The sequence below is a fragment of the Thamnophis sirtalis genome, unplaced genomic scaffold (genome assembly GCF_051295495.1).
Source record: "Thamnophis sirtalis isolate CommonGarterSnake01/CBP01778 unplaced genomic scaffold, rThaSir2_p1.2 scaffold_4, whole genome shotgun sequence".
Taxonomy (NCBI): Eukaryota; Metazoa; Chordata; class Lepidosauria; order Squamata; family Natricidae; genus Thamnophis; species Thamnophis sirtalis.
The window spans coordinates 7,595,482-7,615,969 of record NW_028261384.1 but is presented as its reverse complement, the minus strand read 5'-3'; the positions used below and the strand labels follow the sequence as shown (position 1 = coordinate 7,615,969).

The following is a 20,488-nucleotide window of genomic DNA, read 5'->3' as shown; positions in this document are numbered from 1 at the left end:
TAACAGGAGTTCACAATTCCAGTAGATCAGAGTTTAATAACCTTTCTAAGTTTGCAGCTTTCGGGTGCGGGGGGGGGGGGAGGGGGAGGGAATGGTTCCATATGAACAGCAGGTAAACACATGTGGAAAGTTAGCACTCACCCCTCTCCTAGAACAATGAAATATTTTGAGAAATATTTTAAAAGGGTAGAATATTATGTTTTACTGCGTGAGAAATTAAAAAAAAACATGTTTTTTTAGAGGGAGAAAGCTGCCCGCACCTTTCTTAATAGCCCTCAGCAGATGCCAGCACTTAAGAGATAAAGAGCTTATGGAAAGAAGCCAGGTATCTAGGTAGCTCCATTCATAGGCAAAAATTCCCTGCAGCAAGATCTGAACAAAGGTAGGATTAGCCCTGAGCTACCATAGGAATTGCCCAATGTTGAATCAGCAGCCCAGATTTCTACCAAACTTAGCTCAGACGACCTATAGAGCCAGCCCCTACATAACTCCTACAATAGACAATAGAATGCATGTTCTTGCACAGCAACAGGAAGCTCACGTTCAAAGCCCAAGAGAAGGTATAAAAACCTTCTACACTCAACTCCATTTGGTCAGCTGCCCAGAATCACATGTGCTTGGTGGTTCTGTTTCATCAATAAATGGACCCCCACTCTAATCAGCCTCCAGCCTCCATTTTGTCTCCAGTGCCTTTCTCTCAGCTTGCAACTGCTCCTGGATATTTCTTCCAACACATGCACATGTGCAGCTCCATTTGTGCGAGCCGCAGGCACGTACACCTACCACTCATGCAAATGGAGCACAAACATTTGCCCAATATTCACACAAGTGGGGATGCACACATGCACAAGCTTATCCACCACTTCTGTGGCCCAGTTCTGAATGGCTCAAGGCTCGGTAGTGAGCCGTTCACCTATCACAAAACCAGGGGTGGGTTCCTGCCAGTTCTAACCTCTTCTATAGAAGAGGTTCCACAAATCTACCATTGCGTTTAGAACCGGCTCCAGCTCCCTCCCCCCGCCCGTCCGCACATCATCAAGATGAAAAGCAAGAGGAGGAATTCTGGGAGTTGAAGTCCACAAGTCTTAAAGCTGTCAAGTTTGAACACCCCTGGTTTTTTTTTTCTGAAGGGTTAGGGGTGCAAAAGGGTCTTGTAACTTGACAGCTTTAAGACTTGCGTGCTTCATTGCCAGAGTTCCTGAGCCAACATAACTGGAGAAGGAATTCTGGGAGTTGAAGTCCACAAGTCTTAAAACTGTCAAATTTGAACACCCCTGGGGTTTTTTTCTAAAGGGTTTGGGGTGCAAGGGTCTTGTAACTTGACAGCTTTAAGACTTGCGTGCTTCAAATGCCAGAGTTCCTGAGCCAACATGACTGGAGGAGGAATTCTGAGAGTTGAAGTCCACAAGTCTTAAAACTGTCAAGTTTGAACACCCCTGAGGTTTTTTTTTCTAAAGGGTTAGGGGTGCAGGGATCTTGTAACTTGAAAGCTTTAAGACTTGTGTGCTTCAAATGCCAGAGTTTCTGAGACAACATTTTGGTTGCTAAGCAAGAGCATTGTTAAGTGAGTTTCAACAGTTGGCCACGCCCACCCAAACACATGGCCGGCAAGCCACTCCCACCCAGTCACATGGTCAGCAAGCCACTCCCACAAAGCAGGCCACACCTACAGAAGAGGTTCTAAAAAATTTTGAAACCCACCACTGTACAAAACCTTTCAGGAGCAAAGTTTATTCCACATCCAATAAGCATAATTGCTGGTACAGATCTCATCAAGATAGACCCAAGATTGCAACTTAGAGGCGGAATTTGGGGGAATTTTCATATCTGAGTGCTGGTGGTGATTACACAGATTTCCAATCAGCTATTCAATGTTCCTGCATCCTGTTCCATGAGTTTTATGAGGTAGTCCTCAACTTATGACTATAATGAAGACTGCCCTATTGTAAAGCGGGTCATCTCATAATCAGATCCAATTTTAAAACGTTTTTGTGGCAATTATCAAGCAAATAATTAAGGGAACACTGTGCTTTTTAAGTAAGCACCATAGTTATTAACTCCATGGTTGTTAAGCAAACCTGTTGATTGCTATCCTAACCCTTCCCTTCACTCTCTTTCTCCTTCTTCCTTCCCTTTCCCTTCCTCCCTTCCTCTCCCTTTCTCCTTCTTTCGTTCTTCCTCCCTGTCTTCTTTTTCCTCCCTCTCTCCTCCTTTCATTCTCTTCACTCCCTATTTTTCTTCCTTCTCTCCTCACTTTCCTCCTTCCTTCCTTCCTCCTTTGTTCCCCACCTTTTCCTCAATCCCTTCTTCCTTTCCTCCCTCCTTTTCTTCCTCCCTCCATTTCCCTTCCTTCCTTCTTTCTCCTTCCTTCCCTTTCTCCTCCCTCCCTCCCACTCCCTTTCTCGTTCCTTCCTTCTTTTCTCCCTCCCTCCCTGATAATAACGATGCAATGAGATTTTTTTTTCCACCCAGTCCTGCAGACCCTGCTTTCTTAGAGCACCAGGATCCAAAACAGAATGATGCTATTCCTGTTGGAGGCAAAACACTGAGTTAGTTGGGAAGTCTTGCCCAGCAGATTTCTGTAGCACAGCTAAAGCTTCTTCTGCCTTCATGTCTTAACCCAGAGCATAAGGGATATGTAGAAGAATTAACTGCCTCCAAATATTCTTTGCCCCACCATTTTAACTGGATAAACTTCCAGTTTGGCCTTCTCTGAACATCTGGATTGGCTAAAACACTAATGCTTGCATTCCTCTTTGGCTGAGGAAGTTATTGCTAAATAAAACCAGTAGGTGGCGGCCTTCCTCCATCTTTCTTGGCCACTACTATCTTAAAAATAAAGTTTTGCTAAAGCCCAGATTTGATAGAAGGCATTTTTTTTTCCAAGCAAGATGGATCCTACCAGATACATCTAGAGAATTTGGCATTTGTCGCATCCCTTCCCAAGCCACTAGAATTTGGTTGTGCCCAATTATGGCTAAACCGGTTAACAAAAAAAATAAAAAGTAGAATTTTACAGGTAGTCCTCAACTTATGACCACAATTAGGACCAGAATATCTATTGCTAAGCAAGGCGGTTGTTAAGTGAAACTCCATAGTTTACAATGGTCCCCCTCCATTTTAAGCAAAATCACCGCAGTTCTTAAGTGAATCTCACTGTTGTTAAATGAATCTGGCCTCCCCCTTTGAATTTGCTTGTTGGAAGCTGTTTTGGGAGGTTGCCAATGGTGATCACATGACCCTGGGATCCTGCAAACATTGTAAATATATGCCAGTTGGCAACCACCTGAGTTTTGATCATGCGGCCATGGGGATGCTGTAATGGTTCTGAGTGCGAGGGTCATTGTATGAGCCAGCAATGTGCGGTAGCAGCCAAAAAAGCCAATGCAATCCTAAATTGCATTAACAGAGGGATACAATCAAGATCAAGGGAGGTGGCGCAGTGGTTAGAGTGTAGTACTGCAGGCTACTTCAGCTGACTGCTAGTTTGGCAGTTCGGCTGTTCAAATCTCACCGGCTCAGGGTTGACTCAGCCTTCCATCCTTCCGAGGTGGGTAAAATGAGGACCCAGATTGTTGGGGGCAATATGCTGACTCTCTGTAAACCGCTTAGAGAGGCCTGAAAGGCCTATGAAGCGGTATATAAGTCTAACTGCTATTGCTATTGCTATCACTCTATAAAGCCTTAGTGAGACCACACCTAGAATACTGCGTCCAGTTTTGGTCACCACACTTTTAAAAAAGATGCTGAGACTCTAGAAAGAGTGCAGAGAAGAGCAACAAAGATGATCAGGGGACGGAAAGCTAAAACATGCAATGGACGGTTGCAGGAACAGGGCATGGCTATTCTGGCAAAGAGAAGGACAAAGGGAGATATGATAGCAGTCTCCCGATATTTGAGGGGAGAGGAGGGGGATCAAGTTATTTTCCAAAGCACCTGAAGGCAGAAGAAGGAGTAAACAAATGGAAACTGACCAAGGAGAGATTCCAACCTGGAAATAAGAAGAAATTTTCTGACAATGAGAACAATCAACGCATGATGGAACCCTTCAGAACAGTGTTTCTCAACCTTGTCAACTTGAAGATGTCTGGACTTCAACTCCCAGAATTCCCCAGCCAGCGAATGCTGGCTGGGGAATTCTGGGAGTTGAACTCCAGACATCTTCAAGTTGACAAGGTTGAGAAACACTGCTTCAGAAGTTGTGGGAGCTCCACCCCTGGAAGCTTTCAAGAAGATATTGGACTGCCATTTTTCAGGAATGGTGCAGGGTCTCCTGCTTGGGCATGGGGGTTGACCGACAAGGTCCCTTCCAACTCTGTCAATCTGTTAAGTATACTTTTTTTAGTGGCCTTGTAACTTACCAGTGGCCACCAAACAAATGGTGGCACAGGTAAGTCCTCGACTTGTGACCACAATTGAGTCCAAAATTTATGTTGCTAAGTGAGAAATTTGTTGTGAGTCTTGCCCAATTTTACAACTTTTTCTTGCCACGTTTGCTAAGTGAATCATCACAGTTTTAAATTTAATAGCACGGTTGCAGGGGTGGGGTTCCTGCCAGTTCTAACCTATAGAAGTGGTTCCACAAATCTACCGTGCTGTTTCGAACCGGTTCCAGCTCCCTCCCCCCGCCCATCCGCACATCATCAAGATGAAGAGCCAGAGGAGGAATTCTGGGAGTTGAAGTCCACAAGTCTTAAAGCTGTCAAGTTTGAACACCCCTGGGGTTTTTTCTCTGTAACGGGTTAGGGGTGCAAAAGGGTCTTGTAACTTGACAGCTTTAAGACTTGCGTGCTTCAATGCCAGAGTTCCTGAGCCAACATGACTGGAGGAGGACTTCTGGGAGTTGAAGTCCACAAGTCTTAAAGCTGTCAAGTTTGAACACCCCTGGGGTTTTTTTTCCTAAAGGGTGAGGGGTGCAAGGGTCTTGTAACTTGACAGCTTCAAGACTTGCGTGCTTCAAATGCCAGAGTTCCTGAGCCAACATTTTGATTGCTAAGCAAGAGCGTTGTTAAATGAGTTTCACCACATTTTACAAGTCAGCCACTCTCACCCAGTCACATGGCCGGCAAGCCACTCCCACCCAGTCACATGGCCGGCAAGCCCCTCCCACAAAGCAGGCCCCACCTACAGAAGAGGTTCTAAAAAATTTTGAAACCTACCACTGCACAATTGTTAAGTGAGCCTGGATTCCCCATTGACTTCGATTGTCAGAAGGTCACAATGGATGATCACGTGACCCTAAGACACTGCAATCATCAAAAAAATATGAACCAGGTGCCAAGCATCCGAATATACTGCGTATAAAGGATGCTGCAACAGTCGTAAGTGCCCAAAAAAATGGTTATGTCCCCTTTTTCAGTAACTTCAAACAGTCACTAAATGAACTGTGTAAGTTGAGGATTACCTAATCTGACATTAGACAGGGATAGACAGCCAAGTACCATGATGGTGCTCACGCCACAGGTGGCACACAGCACCTTCTCTGATAGCATATGAGCCGTCGCCCCAATTCAGCTCCAACGCGCCTACAGGTGTATTTCTGCCACGCATGCTTAAGAGTTGAGAGCATGGGAGTCCCATGTGCGTTCATGGGGGGTTGGGGGTTGCATCCAAGCATGTGCGTGGGGCAGGGTGCATGTGCGGTGTCATACGTGCATGCGCGGGGTGCGTGCAGAGTTTGCACATGCATGTGGGGTGGGTGCATTAGTGGGGAGCGCATTGCATTTTGGGGGTTTGGGCCCCCACTCTGGAAAAGATTAGTCATCACTGTCCTAGGGTGCCTCAAATGCAGACAGTGGCTCACCTGGAGTTTGCAGAATCCACCCATCGAATTAATTCCCCTCCTTTTAATAATTCCAGCCTTGACTTGTTCGTGTCCAGCCAAGATGCCTAAGGCATAACTTTTAATATTTAATTTGAATGAAGTTGGACTTTGCCCACATTGCAGCAAGACCTGAGCGAGCAGAACCAAAAGGCTAGGAATTTCGGACCTTACATAGGAAGAGATTCTTGCAAGATTATCTCTTGGCTGAGAAGAAATCTTGAAAAGTAAGTACCCCTCACTCTCTTGGGGACTGCTCTGCCATTTCAATAGAAGAGGCAGCCAGGGTGGAATCCTGGTTAAATGTTGGACTAGATGTGGGGAGACCCAAGCTGACATCACCCTTCATCCAGCAAAGTTCACTAGGTATCTTACGGTCAGTTTATCTCTCTCTCTTTCTCTACCTCCCATATTTCACTGTACGGATAAAATTAGAGGTAGGATTTTTATGCACTTCCCCTTCTGGTCTTGGGAATAAGTAGCATGTACACCTAAATAGTATGTACACTGCGTCAGAGGGACGTGGTGGCTCAGTGGGTAAGACAATGAGCTTGTCGATCAGAAAGGTCGACAGATCGGCGGTTTGAATCCCTAGTGCCACATAATGGAATAACTTCCCGTTACTTGTCCCAGCTTCTACCAACCTAGCAGTTTGAAAGTAGGTAAAAAATGCAAGTAGAAAAATAGGAACCATTTTTGGTGGGAAGTAATAGTGTTCCGTGCGCCTTCGGCATTTAGTCATGCCGGCCACATGACCACCAAGACATCTTCGGACAGCGCTGGCTCTTCGGCTTTGAAACGGAGATGAGCACCGCCCCCTAGAGTCAGGAACGACTAGCACATATGTGCAAGGGGAACCTTTACCTTTGCACCTAAGGAACAACACATCGTATACAGTTAGTTCTCAACTTACAACAGTTCGTTTAGTGACTGTTCAAAGTTACAACAGCACTGAAAGAAGTGACTTATGACTGTTTTTCATGCTTACGACCACTGCAGCATCCCTGTGGTCACACAATCGAAATCTGAATGCTTGGCAACTGATCCATATTTAGGAGAGTTGCACTGTGCTGGGGGGTCACGTGATTACTTTTTTGCGACCTTCTGATATGCAAATTCAGTGGGGAACCCAGATTTACTTTACAATTGTGTTACTAACTTAACAACTGCAAGAGGTTCAGTTAACAAATGTGGCAGGAACAATTGTAAAATGTAGCAAAACCCACTTAAACAAATGTCTCACTTAGCAACTGAAATTTTGGGCTCAATTGTGGTCGTAGGTCGAGGGCTACCAGTACCTCACATTATTGCACCTGATTTGTATGCTAGTCTTTCAAAGCCACGGAGACTGCACCACAAGCATTTACTATTTATTACTTACTTACTTACTTACTTACTTACTTACTTACTTACTTACTTACTAGTTGATAACCCAGTGTTGCCCGGGTATTTATTTATAGGGGGGAAATGTCCAGACAAAACGTAATTTCTATTGTTGGATTTTCCCCCTTATCAGAGGGAGCCCCCTTGTGAAGCCATTACCATGGCAACACCACTGTGCTGTACAGTAGAAGCCATTTTATGGCAGTACAGTAGAAGCCATTTTAAGGCACAACACAGAGGGGTGCCTGGGTGTCTTACCACCACAGTATTTGTTTCCAGAGAGTAAGACATCTGTGTACCAAGTTTGATTGAAAGAGAGAGAGGGGGGGAGAGGGAGGGAGGGAGGGAGGGAGGGAGAGAGAGAGAGAGAGAGAGAGAGAGAGAGATGATATAGATATAGATATAGATATAGATATAGATATAGATATAGATATAGATATAGATATAGATATAGATATAGATATAGATAGATATAGATATAGATATAGATATATAGATATATAGATATAGATATAGATATAGATATAGATATAGATATAGATATAGATATAGATATAGATATAGATATAGATATAGATATAGATATAGATATAGATATAGATATAGATATAGATGATATAGATATAGATATAGATATAGATATAGATATAGAGATATAGATATAGATATAGATATAGATATAGATATAGATATAGATATAGATATAGATATAGATATAGATATATTTATTTGGAAGAACTTAAGCCTAGTGACTGTAGATAGCTCATAAACCATAGTTCAAACATAACTATAAAACCATATTCTTCCTCTTAGACATCACACCAAATTATTCCATGCTTGCCTAGGAACCAGGAGACTGTGAGTTCTAGTCCAACTTAGGCAGGAAAGCAGACTGGGTGACTTTGCGCCAGTCACTCTCTCTCAGCCTAGATTGCCTCACAGGGCTGTTGTTAGGAGGAAAATACGGGGAGGAAGGAGGATTAGGTTGGTTTGCTGCCTTGAATTGTTTATAAAGTAATAACAGTGTGCTAAAAATATAATAAATTTTAAAAAAAGCACTTGGTTTATTGACCAGCAGAAACATTTTAATCTCAGTTTCCTCTCCAGGCTAACTTGGGTTCACATGTGTAAAGAAGCAGTGTAGGGTAGTGGTTGTTTTTAGCAAAAGTGTGTTCTTGCATTAAAATTGATTTATGCTGCAACTTTTTTCTAGTATGTCTGGATCTCCAGGGAGAAAACCAAATTCTCGAGTCGCACCACTCCAGGGTAGGAATTCAGTTGCTGAATTAGTCACCCGGTAAGCAACCTTTAATTAAACTGCATTACACTGAAACAAACCTTGAATTATTAAGAGCTTTTACAACACGTGACTTGGAGTCCTTCAACGAAATTCTGGAATTTAGCAAATGATGCAAATTACATCAGCTAGTATTCGACTTGTTTAGTGAAAGTTACAACACAGGACTGAAAGAAGTGACTTATAACCAGTTTTCACACGTATGCCTGCATAGCATTCCCAAGGTTACGTGATCAAATTTCAAACACTTGGCAACTGGCAAGTTTTTATGACGGTTTCAATGTCCCAAGGTCATATAATCAACTTTTGTGACCTTCCGGCAAGCAAAGTTAATGGGGAAACCTGATTCACTCAACAATTGTGCTACTAACTTAACGCCTGCAGTGATTCACTTAACAACTATTGGCAAGAAAGGTCATAAAATGGAGCAAATCTCACTTAACAACGATCTCACTTAGCAATGGAGATTTTGGACTCCCTTGTATCATAAGTCGAGGACTACAAATTCTCCATCTCTCTGAACTGGAATTCAAAATATCCATAACAGCTTCATTCAATGAAATTGTATAAATTTATTCACACTTAGCTCCTTCCTCAATGAATTTCACTTCCAACACACACTTATTCCTCACACTTCCTAGACCTTCATAGATTTTTCCTCTTTATAGGTACCAAAACATATTTGATTGTGCAAATCCTTCCTCAGCTGATCAGAAGACCAAGGTGAGAAAATAGTAGCATTTTAAGGAGGCTGTTAAAATTTTTGGTAAATTGGGTTGCATTCACACAACTTCCATATTGATTCAACCGACTTTCGGGTTTTGTAAAATTGATTAAATAGCAGTTAACTAAACCGTTTTAGGTTAATTAAGCCAGTTTGTCAGGGAATTGCGCAGCAAGTGTCCAAATGAAGCCAAAGACACTGACACAAACGTCAGGTTTTATATAAATAAATTTATTTAACATTTATATAGAGAGCAGACAAGATAGTCAGGATCTGACTATCACAGGAACATCGTGAGGTAAATTTAGTCAGAATGCAGAGCACACAGAAGAAAAAGGCGGGAAAAAGGGAAACGCCCCGTTTACACCCAACCAATCACAGCGTAAATTGCCTCACGCAGGAGCCAGCGCTCGCCAACCAAATGGAAATGTTTAACCAAAAATAATAAATAAATTAACAAGCATATAAACCATGATAATTATCACCATGATTAACAAGCTTATGAATGTATCTGCTAGGCGTTTATCTGATCCGCTTAAATGTGTGAACCTGGATGCTGGCTATCTTTTGAATCAGCTACAAATTGTATAATTTAAACTTTAAACCATAGAGTTTGCCTTGGATCAAGATAACGGTCACTAAATGAACAACTGAAAATTTCCTGTAAAAGAAATACAAGAATTTCAATTTAAAAAATAAAATAAAAAATACCCGGCACATCCTTTAAAAAAAAACCATTACTAAACAGAGTATCTTTCCTGCAAAACCTTGAATCTCACTGTTCCATAATATGCACTTCAGGCAGTCCTCAACTTACAACAGTTCATTTAGTGACCAAAGTTGCAACATCCCTGAAAAAAAGTGAATGGTGACAATTTCTCATACTTATGGCTCTTGTAGCATCTCCGTGGTCACATGATCAAAATTCAGACACTTAGCAATTGATTCATATTTATGATGGTGGCAGTGTCCGGGGATGATCAGCTTTTTGAGACCTTCTGAAAACTTTAGGTTCAATTGTCATCGCAAGTGGAGAACCACTACATGTGCATCAGACTACGTGTGCATGGATTTTATGTGAGATGCATGGAAAATCACCTGAAGAGATTACAAAGCCATAGCCCATTTCTACAGTTTTCCAAGATTGCATTCTGTCTGAGATGAGGCTCTGGCATTGCACCAGAGTTCGAAAGCAGCTGCATGTTGCAGGAATTGCAATTCTGACTTTGGGTATTTCCCCCCCCCCCCCCCCCGCTCGTTTACTTTTTAAAATTTAACTATCCATCTGACCTCTGCTTCTTTGGCCACTCCATTTCCTTAAAGGCAAAGGTTCCTCTCGCATATATATGCTAGTCGTTCCCGACTCTAGGGGGCGGTGCTCATCTCTCTTTCAAAGCCAAAAAAGGAAGGAGAGAAGAAAGAGAAGAAAGGGGGGTAGGAAGGAGGGAGGGAAGGAGGGAGGGAAACAAGGAGGGAAGGAAGGAGGGAAGGAAGGAGAGAAGGAGAGAAGAAAGGAGGGAAGGAAGGAGAGAAGAAAGGAGGGAAGGAAGGAGGGAACGTAGGAGAGAAGGAAGGGGGGAAGGAAGGAGGAAAGGAAGGGGGAAAGGAAGGAGAGAAGGAGAAAAGAAAGGAGGGAAGGAAGGAAGGAGGGAAGGAGAGAAGGAGGGAAGGGAAAGGAGGGAGGGAAGGAAGGGGAGTAGGAGAGAAGAAACGAGGGAAGGAAAGAGGGAGGGAGGGAAGAAGAAGTAGGACCGTTGTAAGATAAGATGGATCTATGGGATGATAAAAAAGCAATCTTCAAGTATATTGTCAACTGTAGGGGGAAATTGTTATAAATACATATTATTAATAAGTTATGAGATCATATAATTGTGAATGTATATATGAAATTGATAAAATAAAATAAAAAATTTTAAAAAAATAGCCAACGCTATCCAAAAGTGTCTCCGTTATCATGTGGCCGGCATGACTCAACGCCAAAGGCGCACGGAACGCTGTTACCTTCCCACCTATTTTTCTACTGGCATTTTTACGTGCTTTCGAACTGCTAGGTTGGCAGAAGCTGGGACAAGTAGCGAGAGCTCACTCCGTTGCCTGGCGCTAGGGATTCAAACCGCTGAATTGCCGACCTTCTGATTGACAAGTTCAGTGTCTTAGCTACTGAGCCACCACGTCCCTTTTCTTTACAAAGTACATACTTCAAGAATTGTAGGGTTTCCCATAACTCAAGGGAGGGAGTGATGGGAGAATCAGGAGATCCGAATTGTGAAATCTAATTTTCACATCTTCAATGTTTGAGAAACAAGGCTTGTTTTTTTTTTACAATGTCTGTGTGAGTTGTTCAAGTGTAAAAGACCGAACATCCGTAGTGCAAAGTTTAAAGCCAGAGAAGGTTAAACATTGCAGGATTGGTATGAGCTGAAATAGCAGAGTGGTGTTTTATTATATTTAGCAGGGGATCTAGTCCATCTGATGTTTTGTTTCTGATGCATTTTCAGAGCTGGGAGAAAAATTATTCCAAGAAGAGGGAAGGGGCTCAACCAGGAATCGATCTGCGCACTTCTGCAAACAGGGACCCTGGCGTTATGAACAAGAAACCGAGGGAGAAGCTTGCTCTCCAGCAAGCGAACCCACCTGCAACAAAAACCAAGGAAGTTTCCCATCGCAGATCTGACCCATCTTCACCAAATATGGTGGGACATATAAATGAAACCTCCAACTTTCATCCAACCAAGACTGGGAAGAAGATGGAAACTTTGCATCCCTCCAAAATCAGATTTGAGCCCAAGGTGCAGCATTTGGTTGCTTCTTCGCACAGCATCAATAGGAGGGAAGGACAAGGGATGGGTGCCCTCGCTGTGGATGATGGTAATTCGGGCAAAAAGGTGGGTGGTGTTTTTTTTCCTTCTTCCTAAACCCAGAGGAGAGGGAGAAGGGGTGTGCCAGAAAGGCCCCCCAGTTTCAGTTCTGTCCTTCTCCACTTTAAAAGAGGAGGTGGCTCTTTTAGAGCAGGGAAGTTAAGCAGAAGGGAAGGTACATTCCCGAAGAGGACAAGGCACCACCTGGTAATCCCATCCCTTTAGTTAAATGTACTGTTACCAGGATGAATCTGCTCATCCACTCTGGTTTTTTGAAGGAAGCTGCTGGGGGGCAGTGCAACCCCTGCTGCTTATGAGGTCCATGACTTTGGGGCAAGATTGAAGTCCTTCTTATCCCCACCCTGTGGCATGCTCTCCCCCCCTCCCCAAGAGCACAAGTGCTGTGGTGTTGACACTCTGAATACAACTCTCATCCTGACCTTATTTGAATGGGCTCTTGAAATCTGGTGCTTCCAAGATTTGCTCTCTCGGTGAGACTTTGGTGTCAACTTAATTGTTTGAGGGTGCTTTTTCTTGCCTATTATTATTATTATTTCTGGCTGCATTTTATTGTAAAGTTGATTTTTCCTTTATCCTTTTCCTCCTTGTGAATCTATTCTTTCTTTTCCTTCATGTATCTTTTCCTTCCATTCCTTCCACTTCTCCTTCCTGTCTTTTTCCTCCTTCTTTGGCTCCTCCTCCTTGTCCATCTTCTCCTTCTCTCCTTCTCCTTTCATCCTCCTTATTGTCTGCTCCTCCTCCTTTCCTCCTCTGCTTCCATCCTTTCCTCCTTTCCCTCCTCCTTTTTCTCCTGCTCTTCCTCCCCTTCCTTCCCTTCTACTGTTTCTCCCCCTTTTCTCCTCATTCCGTCCTCCTTTTTCTCCTCCTCCTCTTCTTTCTCCTCCTCTGTTTTCTCCTCCTCTTCCCCCTCCTCCTTTCCTCCTCTTTCTCTTCCTCCTCCTCCTCTCCTCCTCTTTCTTCTCCTCTCCTCCTGCTTCCCTCCTCCTTTTTCTCCTCCTCCTCCTCTCTTCATTTCTCCCCTCCTTCCTTCTTTGTTCCCTCCTTCCTCTCCTTCTCCTCTCGTCCTTCCCTCCTCCTCTTTCTCCTCCTCTCCTCCTCTTTCTCCGCCTCTCCACCTCCTTCCCTCCTCCTTTTTCTCCTCCTCCTCTTCTTTCTCCTTCTTCTTTTTCTCCTCCTCTTCCCCCTCCTCCTTTTCTCCTCTTTCTCCTCCTCTTCCTCCTCCTCCTCTCCTCCTCTTTCTTCTCCTCCTCCTTCCCTCCTCCTTTTTCTTCTCCTCCTCTCCTCCTTTCTCCCCCTCCTTCCTTCTTCGTTCCCTCCTTTCTCTTCCTCTCTTTCTCCTCTCATCCTTCCATCCTCCTTCTTCCCTCCTTCTCCTTTTCTCCTCCTCCTCCTTTTTCCTCCTTCCCCATCTTCTCTCCTCCTCCTTCTTTCTTCCTCCCTATCTGTCTCCTCCTCCCCTTCTGGTCTGTCTCCTGTCCTCGTTTGTGTTCCCCCTCCTTCCTCTTCCCCTCCTTCTTTTGTTTAGCTTTTTTGCTAAACATTATCTAGAAACCGCCAAGTTCACGGTGAGGTTAGTGGAATGAATAATTAAATAAAATAAAATTATTTCGCTTAATAGCACTAATTCTTTGTGCCACATCGCCCTCTTTTTTTACAGTCAAAATTTCATTTTAAGTCCCCTTTATTAGGTAACAGCATTTATTAACCTTCCTGTGCTTCTTTGTAATATGTTTTATTTCCCCTGTTGTTTTCACTGGATTTAATATTTTAAAACATTTTGGGACCCGTTCCATTAATCTCTGATTCCTGGGTGGATTAAAAATCTAATTAAAAGTACAAAAAGTTATAACCTTAAAGCAGAATCAGAAGCATCTAACTCTTGTACTTCCCAAATGTGAGCATAGTTAACCAAGAGAAGAAAGAGCACAGGAGTGGTAGAATAGTCAAAATGGTCAAAAAAGTCAAAATGGTAGTTGCAACTATGTGACCAGTGCCCCGTTTCTTTTCAAAGTACACTGCACACGGAATGCATGTTAAAAAGGGGTGCAGCTTCACTCCCATAGGCACACCTCCCAAGTTGATTTTTTTGTGGAAGGGCACTCCCTGTTCATGAAAAGAAACACCTATGAAAACCAGGGTCATTAATTAATTATATTTTCCCAGCAAAACTATATTATCATGGTTGTAAACTGGTAGAGAGGATTTTCCCAACCAAGTCAATGCTCAGGCATATGGACTTCAACTCCCAGAATTCCAGAGCCAGCACAGCCATTGCCGAGAATTCTATGAGTTGAAGTCTACTCATCTTCGATAGGCTAAGTTTGGGAAACAATGGAGCATGCATGGGGTCCCTAAACTTGGCAACTTTAAGACTTGTGGACTTCAACTCCCAGAATTCTCCAGCCAGCTATGCTTACAGCTATGTTGGCTGGAGAATTCTGGGAATTGAAGTCCACAAGTCTTAAAGTTGCCAAGTTTGAAGACCTCTGCGATAGAGGAACCAAAGTGAAACCTCTATTTCAGGGGTTCCCAAATTTGGCAACCTTAAGGCCCGTGGACTTCAACTCCCAGAATCCTCAGCAATCGTTGTGCTGGCTCTGGAATTATGGGTGTCAAAGTCCATATACCTGGAAATTGCCACAGTTGGGGAAACCCGCTCTAATTTATTGCAGACAGAAATACATCACTAATACAGAAGCAACTTTAACAGGATTTTTTTCTTCAGATAACACTAAGTGGCCCAGTCCATGCCACACCAGTCAGTCAATGTCTTCCTGGTTACAACTTTGTGACTTGCCGATTAACCTTTGTTATACACCCATTTGTTCTGTTTATCATTCAGTACAGTGTGAAAATCCAGGAAATGGGTCTGTTTGATAATCAGGGACGTGTGTTGTGTGAATCCAATGTTTTACACCTTTTTTGACTATTATATGAACACTTACTTCTCCTTCCAAGAAGCTTTTGATTTCCAGGTCCCACCATGTCTTCATTCCAGAATTAGAATAATAGAATCATAGGGCTGTAAGGGGTCTTGGAGGTCTTCTAGTCCAACCCACTTCCCAAGCCAGAAGACCTTATAGTATACCATTCCAGAAAAATGGCTGTTCAATCTTTTCTTGAAAACTTCCAGTGATGGAGTACCCACAAGTAATAGGAGGCAACTGTTCCACTGATTGATTTATTGTTCTCACTTTCAGGAAATTTCACCTTAGTTCCAGTTGGAATCTCGAATTAATCAGCTTCCAGCTATTGCCTCTTTTCCTGTCCTTAGGTGCTTTGGAGAATAAGTCAACCCCCTCTTCTCTCTGATAGCCCCTTAAGTATTGGAAGACAGAGCAGTGGTGGTATTCAGTCAGCTCGGACCGGTTCAGTCTGGTTTGGGCGAATCGGTAGTGGCAATCTGTGGTGGGCCTGCGCACCCGCGACAGTTCTATGCCATCCTATTTAGCCACATTTCCTAAGCTGTGCGCCTGTGTGCAAGCCATGCACATGAGCTCACGAAGCGAGTGTGCGCACACGCACACACAGTCGCAGTTTTGGTGCGCAGCAAACTGGTGATAAAATTATGTGAAACCCACCTCTGGAGAGATATCCTGTCACACCTAAACTTTCTCTTTGTTAGGCTCGACATACCTTATTCCCTTAAACATTCATCACACTATTTAACCTCCAGATCTTTTCATCATCTATGTTGTTTTTTCCTGCACACTTTCTGTGGAATCTTTTTTTTTGTATTGTGGTGGATGGAGCATTCCAGTTGTGGTTTCACTAATGCAGTATAGAATGGTACTCTATTAATGTAGCCTACAATTGCATTGGCCTTTTTGGCAGCTGCAGCACATTGCGGGCTGATACTTAAGTGATGTTCCCCTCGGTAAGAGCCGAGGCGGCGCAGTGGTTAAATGCAGCACTGCAGGCTACTTCAGCTGACTGCAGTTCAGCAGTTCGGCTGTTCAAATCTCACCGGCTCAGGGTTGACTCAGCCTTCCATCCTTCCGAGGTGGGTAAAATGAGGACCTGGATTGTTGTTGGGGGCAATATGCTGACTCTGTAAACCGCTTAGAGAGGGCTGAAAGCCCTATGAAGCCGTATATAAGTCTAACTGCTATTGCTATTGCTATAGATCAGTGGTCGGCAAACCACGGCTCGCGAGCCACTTGCGGCTCTTTGGCCCCTTGAGTGTGGCCCTTCTACAAAATCCCTGGGGGGGGGTGTCCCCCTCGCATTCCTCGTCATCCCGGATGGGCTCCGGAGTCATCGCCGGCCACGCAGAGCCTCGCCGTGGCTCCACGCCATGGAAAACATCGGCGCGTGTGCACAGCCCGTACAATTGCAGCCTCAGAGACTTCGTAACGGCGGGAACTTGTTCTCACTCGCCCGGGCTTCTGCAGAAGCTGCCCTCTGGAGCCCTCCGAGGGAGGAAGGGCCACTTGGAAGAGGGGCTTTGGTCCTGCTCCAAGCTGTAATTGTGCGAGTGTGCGCATGCCTATGTTTTCCACAGTGTGGGGCCACGGTCGGAAGATGAGGAACGCGAGAGGACCAGCGGGGCCTCGTCCTTCTGAAGAGGACCTGTCCCTGAAGAGGGCAAGTGTAGTGGCATCGGTCTTGGGATGTTCTGTGGAGCCCCCCAGGGAAAAACGCCACTGCCAGGTATTTTTAACCATATATTTCGGTCCTATGACTGCAGAATGCTGCAAAAAATCCTAAATGCAGGCCAGTTGTTGAGTGTTTCAAATGTGATTGAAGCACTCAACAAGGTGACCACAGTATGTGTGTGTCTGTGTGTGTGTGTGTATGTGAGTGAGAAAGAGACCGATACAGAGAGAGAGAGACAGAGAGAGAGGGAGTGAGGGAATCAGAGAGAGAGAGGGACAGGCACACAGAGAGGGACAGGCACACAGAGACAGAGAGAGAAAGAGACAGAGAGGGGGAGGGAGGGAGGAAGGGAGGGAAGGAGAGGCAGAGACAGAGACAGACAGACAGAAAGAGAAAAAGAAAGGAAGAAAGAAAAAAGAAAGAAAGAAAGAAAAAGAAAGTGGGAGAGAGAGATGAAAGAAAGAAAGAAAGAAAGAAAGAAAGAAAGAAAGAAAGAAAGAAAGAGAACTTATGACCACAATTGAGCCCAAAATTTTGGTTGCTAAGCAAGTGTCGTTAAGTGAGTTTCACCACATTTTCCAAGTTGGCCACGCCCACCCGGTCACATCACTGCCGAGCCACTCCCACAAAACAGGCCACACCTAATTAAGTCAATAACAATGTACCTACCTACATAGTTTAAGTTTTTAAAAATTTAGGCTCTCAAAAGAAATTTCAATAGTTGTACTGTTGATATTTGGCTCTGCCCTAGATCCTCTCACAGTTAGTACAGTTGGGCCGGATACGGCCTATTCTATACTGGTTGATTTGGTTTTTCTGCCTAAGGGCACAACTTTATTTTTCTCACCACTGAATTTCCTTGTGTTGGACAGGGCCCAGTGGTCAAGTCTGATCCGGGGTAGGCTTCAAAAATTCCAGCAATGACACACACACACACACACACACACACACACAAACACACCCACACACACAAACACACACACAAACACACAAAGACAGACTCACACAGAGAGAGAAAGAGAAAGAGAAAGAAAGGAAGAAAGAAAGAAAAAAAGAAAGAAAAAGTGTGAGAGAGATGAAAATAAAAAAAGGAAAAAGGGACAGAGAGACAAAAGGAAGGAGAGAGAGAGAGACAGAGAGAAAACACATGGCCGGCAAGCCACTCCCACCAGGTCACATGGCTGGCAAGCCACTCCCACAAAGGAGGCCACACCCACAGAGTAGGTTCGAAAATTTTTTTGAAACCCACCACTGGTTCTCTGCCTACTTGCTGGGTGGGCGTGGCCATGGTAGGCGTGGCCATGTCAGCCTCCTGCACCACGGGGGGGGAGGAGGCGCATTTTCACCTTCCGCAAGCTCGGGGTGCATTTCTGATCTTCCGGAACTTCTGGGATGTCCGTTTTCCTTCCTCCCCGAGCCTTCATTTACCTTGCATCCAAAACAGGCTGCATGGAGACTCCTGGGAGGGGAGGGGTGGGCTGGGCTGAGCCAGCCAGGGGTGGGATTTGGAGGTTTTCCAAACCAGCCATAACATTAGCTATGGGTTCTCCTTAACCAGGGGGAATCTATAGCAGCCTACCTTCTGCGGCGTTGGCTATTCCTGCCAGTTTGGGTGTTGTCTGCAAATTTGATCAGTTTCCCATTCTATCCCCTCCTCTAGATTGCTTATGAAGATGTTGAATTTTTGAAGTCATCCCCACACTGTAGTTCAGCTGAAATAGGAACCCAGATCTAGCCAACACATCACTGCATTATACAGGTAGTCCTCAACTTACAACAGTTTGTTTAGTGACCATCTGGAGACATAACAGCACCCGAAAAAAGCTATTCATGACCATTTTTCACATTTACAACGATTGCAACATTCCCACGTTGTGATCAAAATTCAGATGCTTGGCAATCGACTCATATTTATTATCATTGCTGTGTCCTGGGAGGGTGATGTGATCACCATTTGCAACCTTCTGACATGCAGGGAAGCCAGATTCACTTAACAACTGTGTTAGTAACCTAACAGTTGCAGTGATTCACTTAACAAGCGGGGCAAGAAAGTTTGTAAAATAGGGCAAAATTCACTTAAGAGCTGTCTTGCTTAGCAGCAGAAATTTTGGGCTCAATTTGTCGTTGTAACTTGAGGCTTTCCTGTACACCCTGCTTCTAGGATCCTTTCACTTGCTGAAAGTGCTATGGAAGAATCAAAATATAGATCAGACAAATATTTCTCAACCTTCCAAACTCCAAGATGTATGAACTCAAACTGCCAGAATTCCCCAGCCAGTATGAAAAGCAAAAGATTAAACTACAGATTAGCAATGTTTGACCTGCAAAATATGCTCATCTCTTTTTTGGCCATATAAAACAAAGTTTCATGTTTAAAAAAAAATTATAAAAATAAATAAAGCAACAAAATGACTAGGGGATTGGAGGCAAAAATAAACGAAGAATGGTAACAGGAATTTAATATGTTGGATTGAATTTCACTATTCCAGTGAAAAAAAGGACTAGCAATAGCACTTAGACTTATATACCGCTTCACAGTGCTTTTACAGCCCTCTCTAAGTGGTTTACAGAGTCAGCCTCTTGCCCCCAACAAACTCGGTCCTCATTTTACCGACCCTGGAAAGATGGAAGGCTGAGTCAACCTTGAGCAGGTGGGACTTGAACTGCTGACAATCAGCAGTCAGCAGAAGTAACCTGCAGTACTGCACTCTAACCTTTGCGCCACCACAGCTCTAGTCTAGGGATAACGTAATAGCAGTGTTGCAATATTTGAGGGGCTGCCCAGGGGTGAAATCTTCGCTACCGGTTCGCAAATGTGAGCGTACAGGACCTTCCGCACATGCGCAGAGCCTCAAAAACGGACGTGATGACGTCTGGGTGGGTGGGCGGAGCCTGATACTGAGCGCGCCTGCAAAGGTAAGTAGAACAACAAAAGGTGTGTGTGGGGGGTGTGTGTGGAATCTGCTGTGTCATGTGATTTAGGGTTCACCGACAAAAGGGCGAACAACAAAACCGCGCCCGACTAAACCGCATTGCTGACGTCATCAACAGGGCGACAACAGCGCAGAGACAAAAGCACGCTGTAAACCCTAAACCTAAACTTAACCCCTGACCCTAAACCTAACCCTAAACCTAATCCTAAACCTAACCCTTAACCTAACCCTAACCCTAACCCTAAACCTAATCCTAACCCTAAACCTAACCCTAACCCTTAACCTAACCCTAAACCTAACCCTAAACCTAACCCTAAACCTAACCCTAAACCTAACCCTTACCTTCAGTTAAATTGGCTTTCTTTCGACGCGCTATTTAAAGCGCCCTTCTTTCTCCGCGCTGGCTGTTGGCGCTGCGTTGATGACATCAGCGACGCGGTTTAATCGGGCGCAGTTTTGTCATTCGCCTTTTTGTCAGGTCACGGTGATTTAGATTAGCTAGAAAGAAGGAAATAGCAGTTCGCCCAAACCAGTAGCATTTTTTACTATCGGTTCAGGCAAACTGGTCCGAACCAGTCGCATGTCACCCCTGGGGCTGCCACAAAGAAGAGGTGGTCCACCTATTCTCCAAAGCACAAGAAGTAACGGATGGAAACCAATCAAGGAGAGAAGCAACCTAGAACTAAGAACTACATTTCCTGACACTGAGAATAATTAATTAGTGGGACAGAAGTTTCCTTCAGAAGTTGTGGTTGCTCCAACACTGGAGGTTTTTAAGAAAAGATTGGACAATTATTTATCTGAAATGTTATAGAATTTCCTGCCTGATCAAGGGGTTGGACTAGAAGACCT

At 44.1% G+C, this 20,488-nt stretch overlaps 1 protein-coding gene across 1 annotated transcript; it reads left to right on the top strand.

Annotated features, from left to right (window-relative positions):
• Positions 1–8,417: 8,417 nt before the first annotated feature.
• LOC106539889 (uncharacterized) lies at positions 8,418–12,651 on the top strand (the record flags this gene model as incomplete). Its single annotated transcript, XM_087712431.1, is given in 3 exon segments — positions 8,418–8,501; positions 9,170–9,224; positions 11,724–12,651. Coding segments are annotated over 3 exon segments (555 nt in total). The 3' UTR covers positions 12,141–12,651.
• Between the last annotated feature and the right edge of the window lie 7,837 nt (positions 12,652–20,488).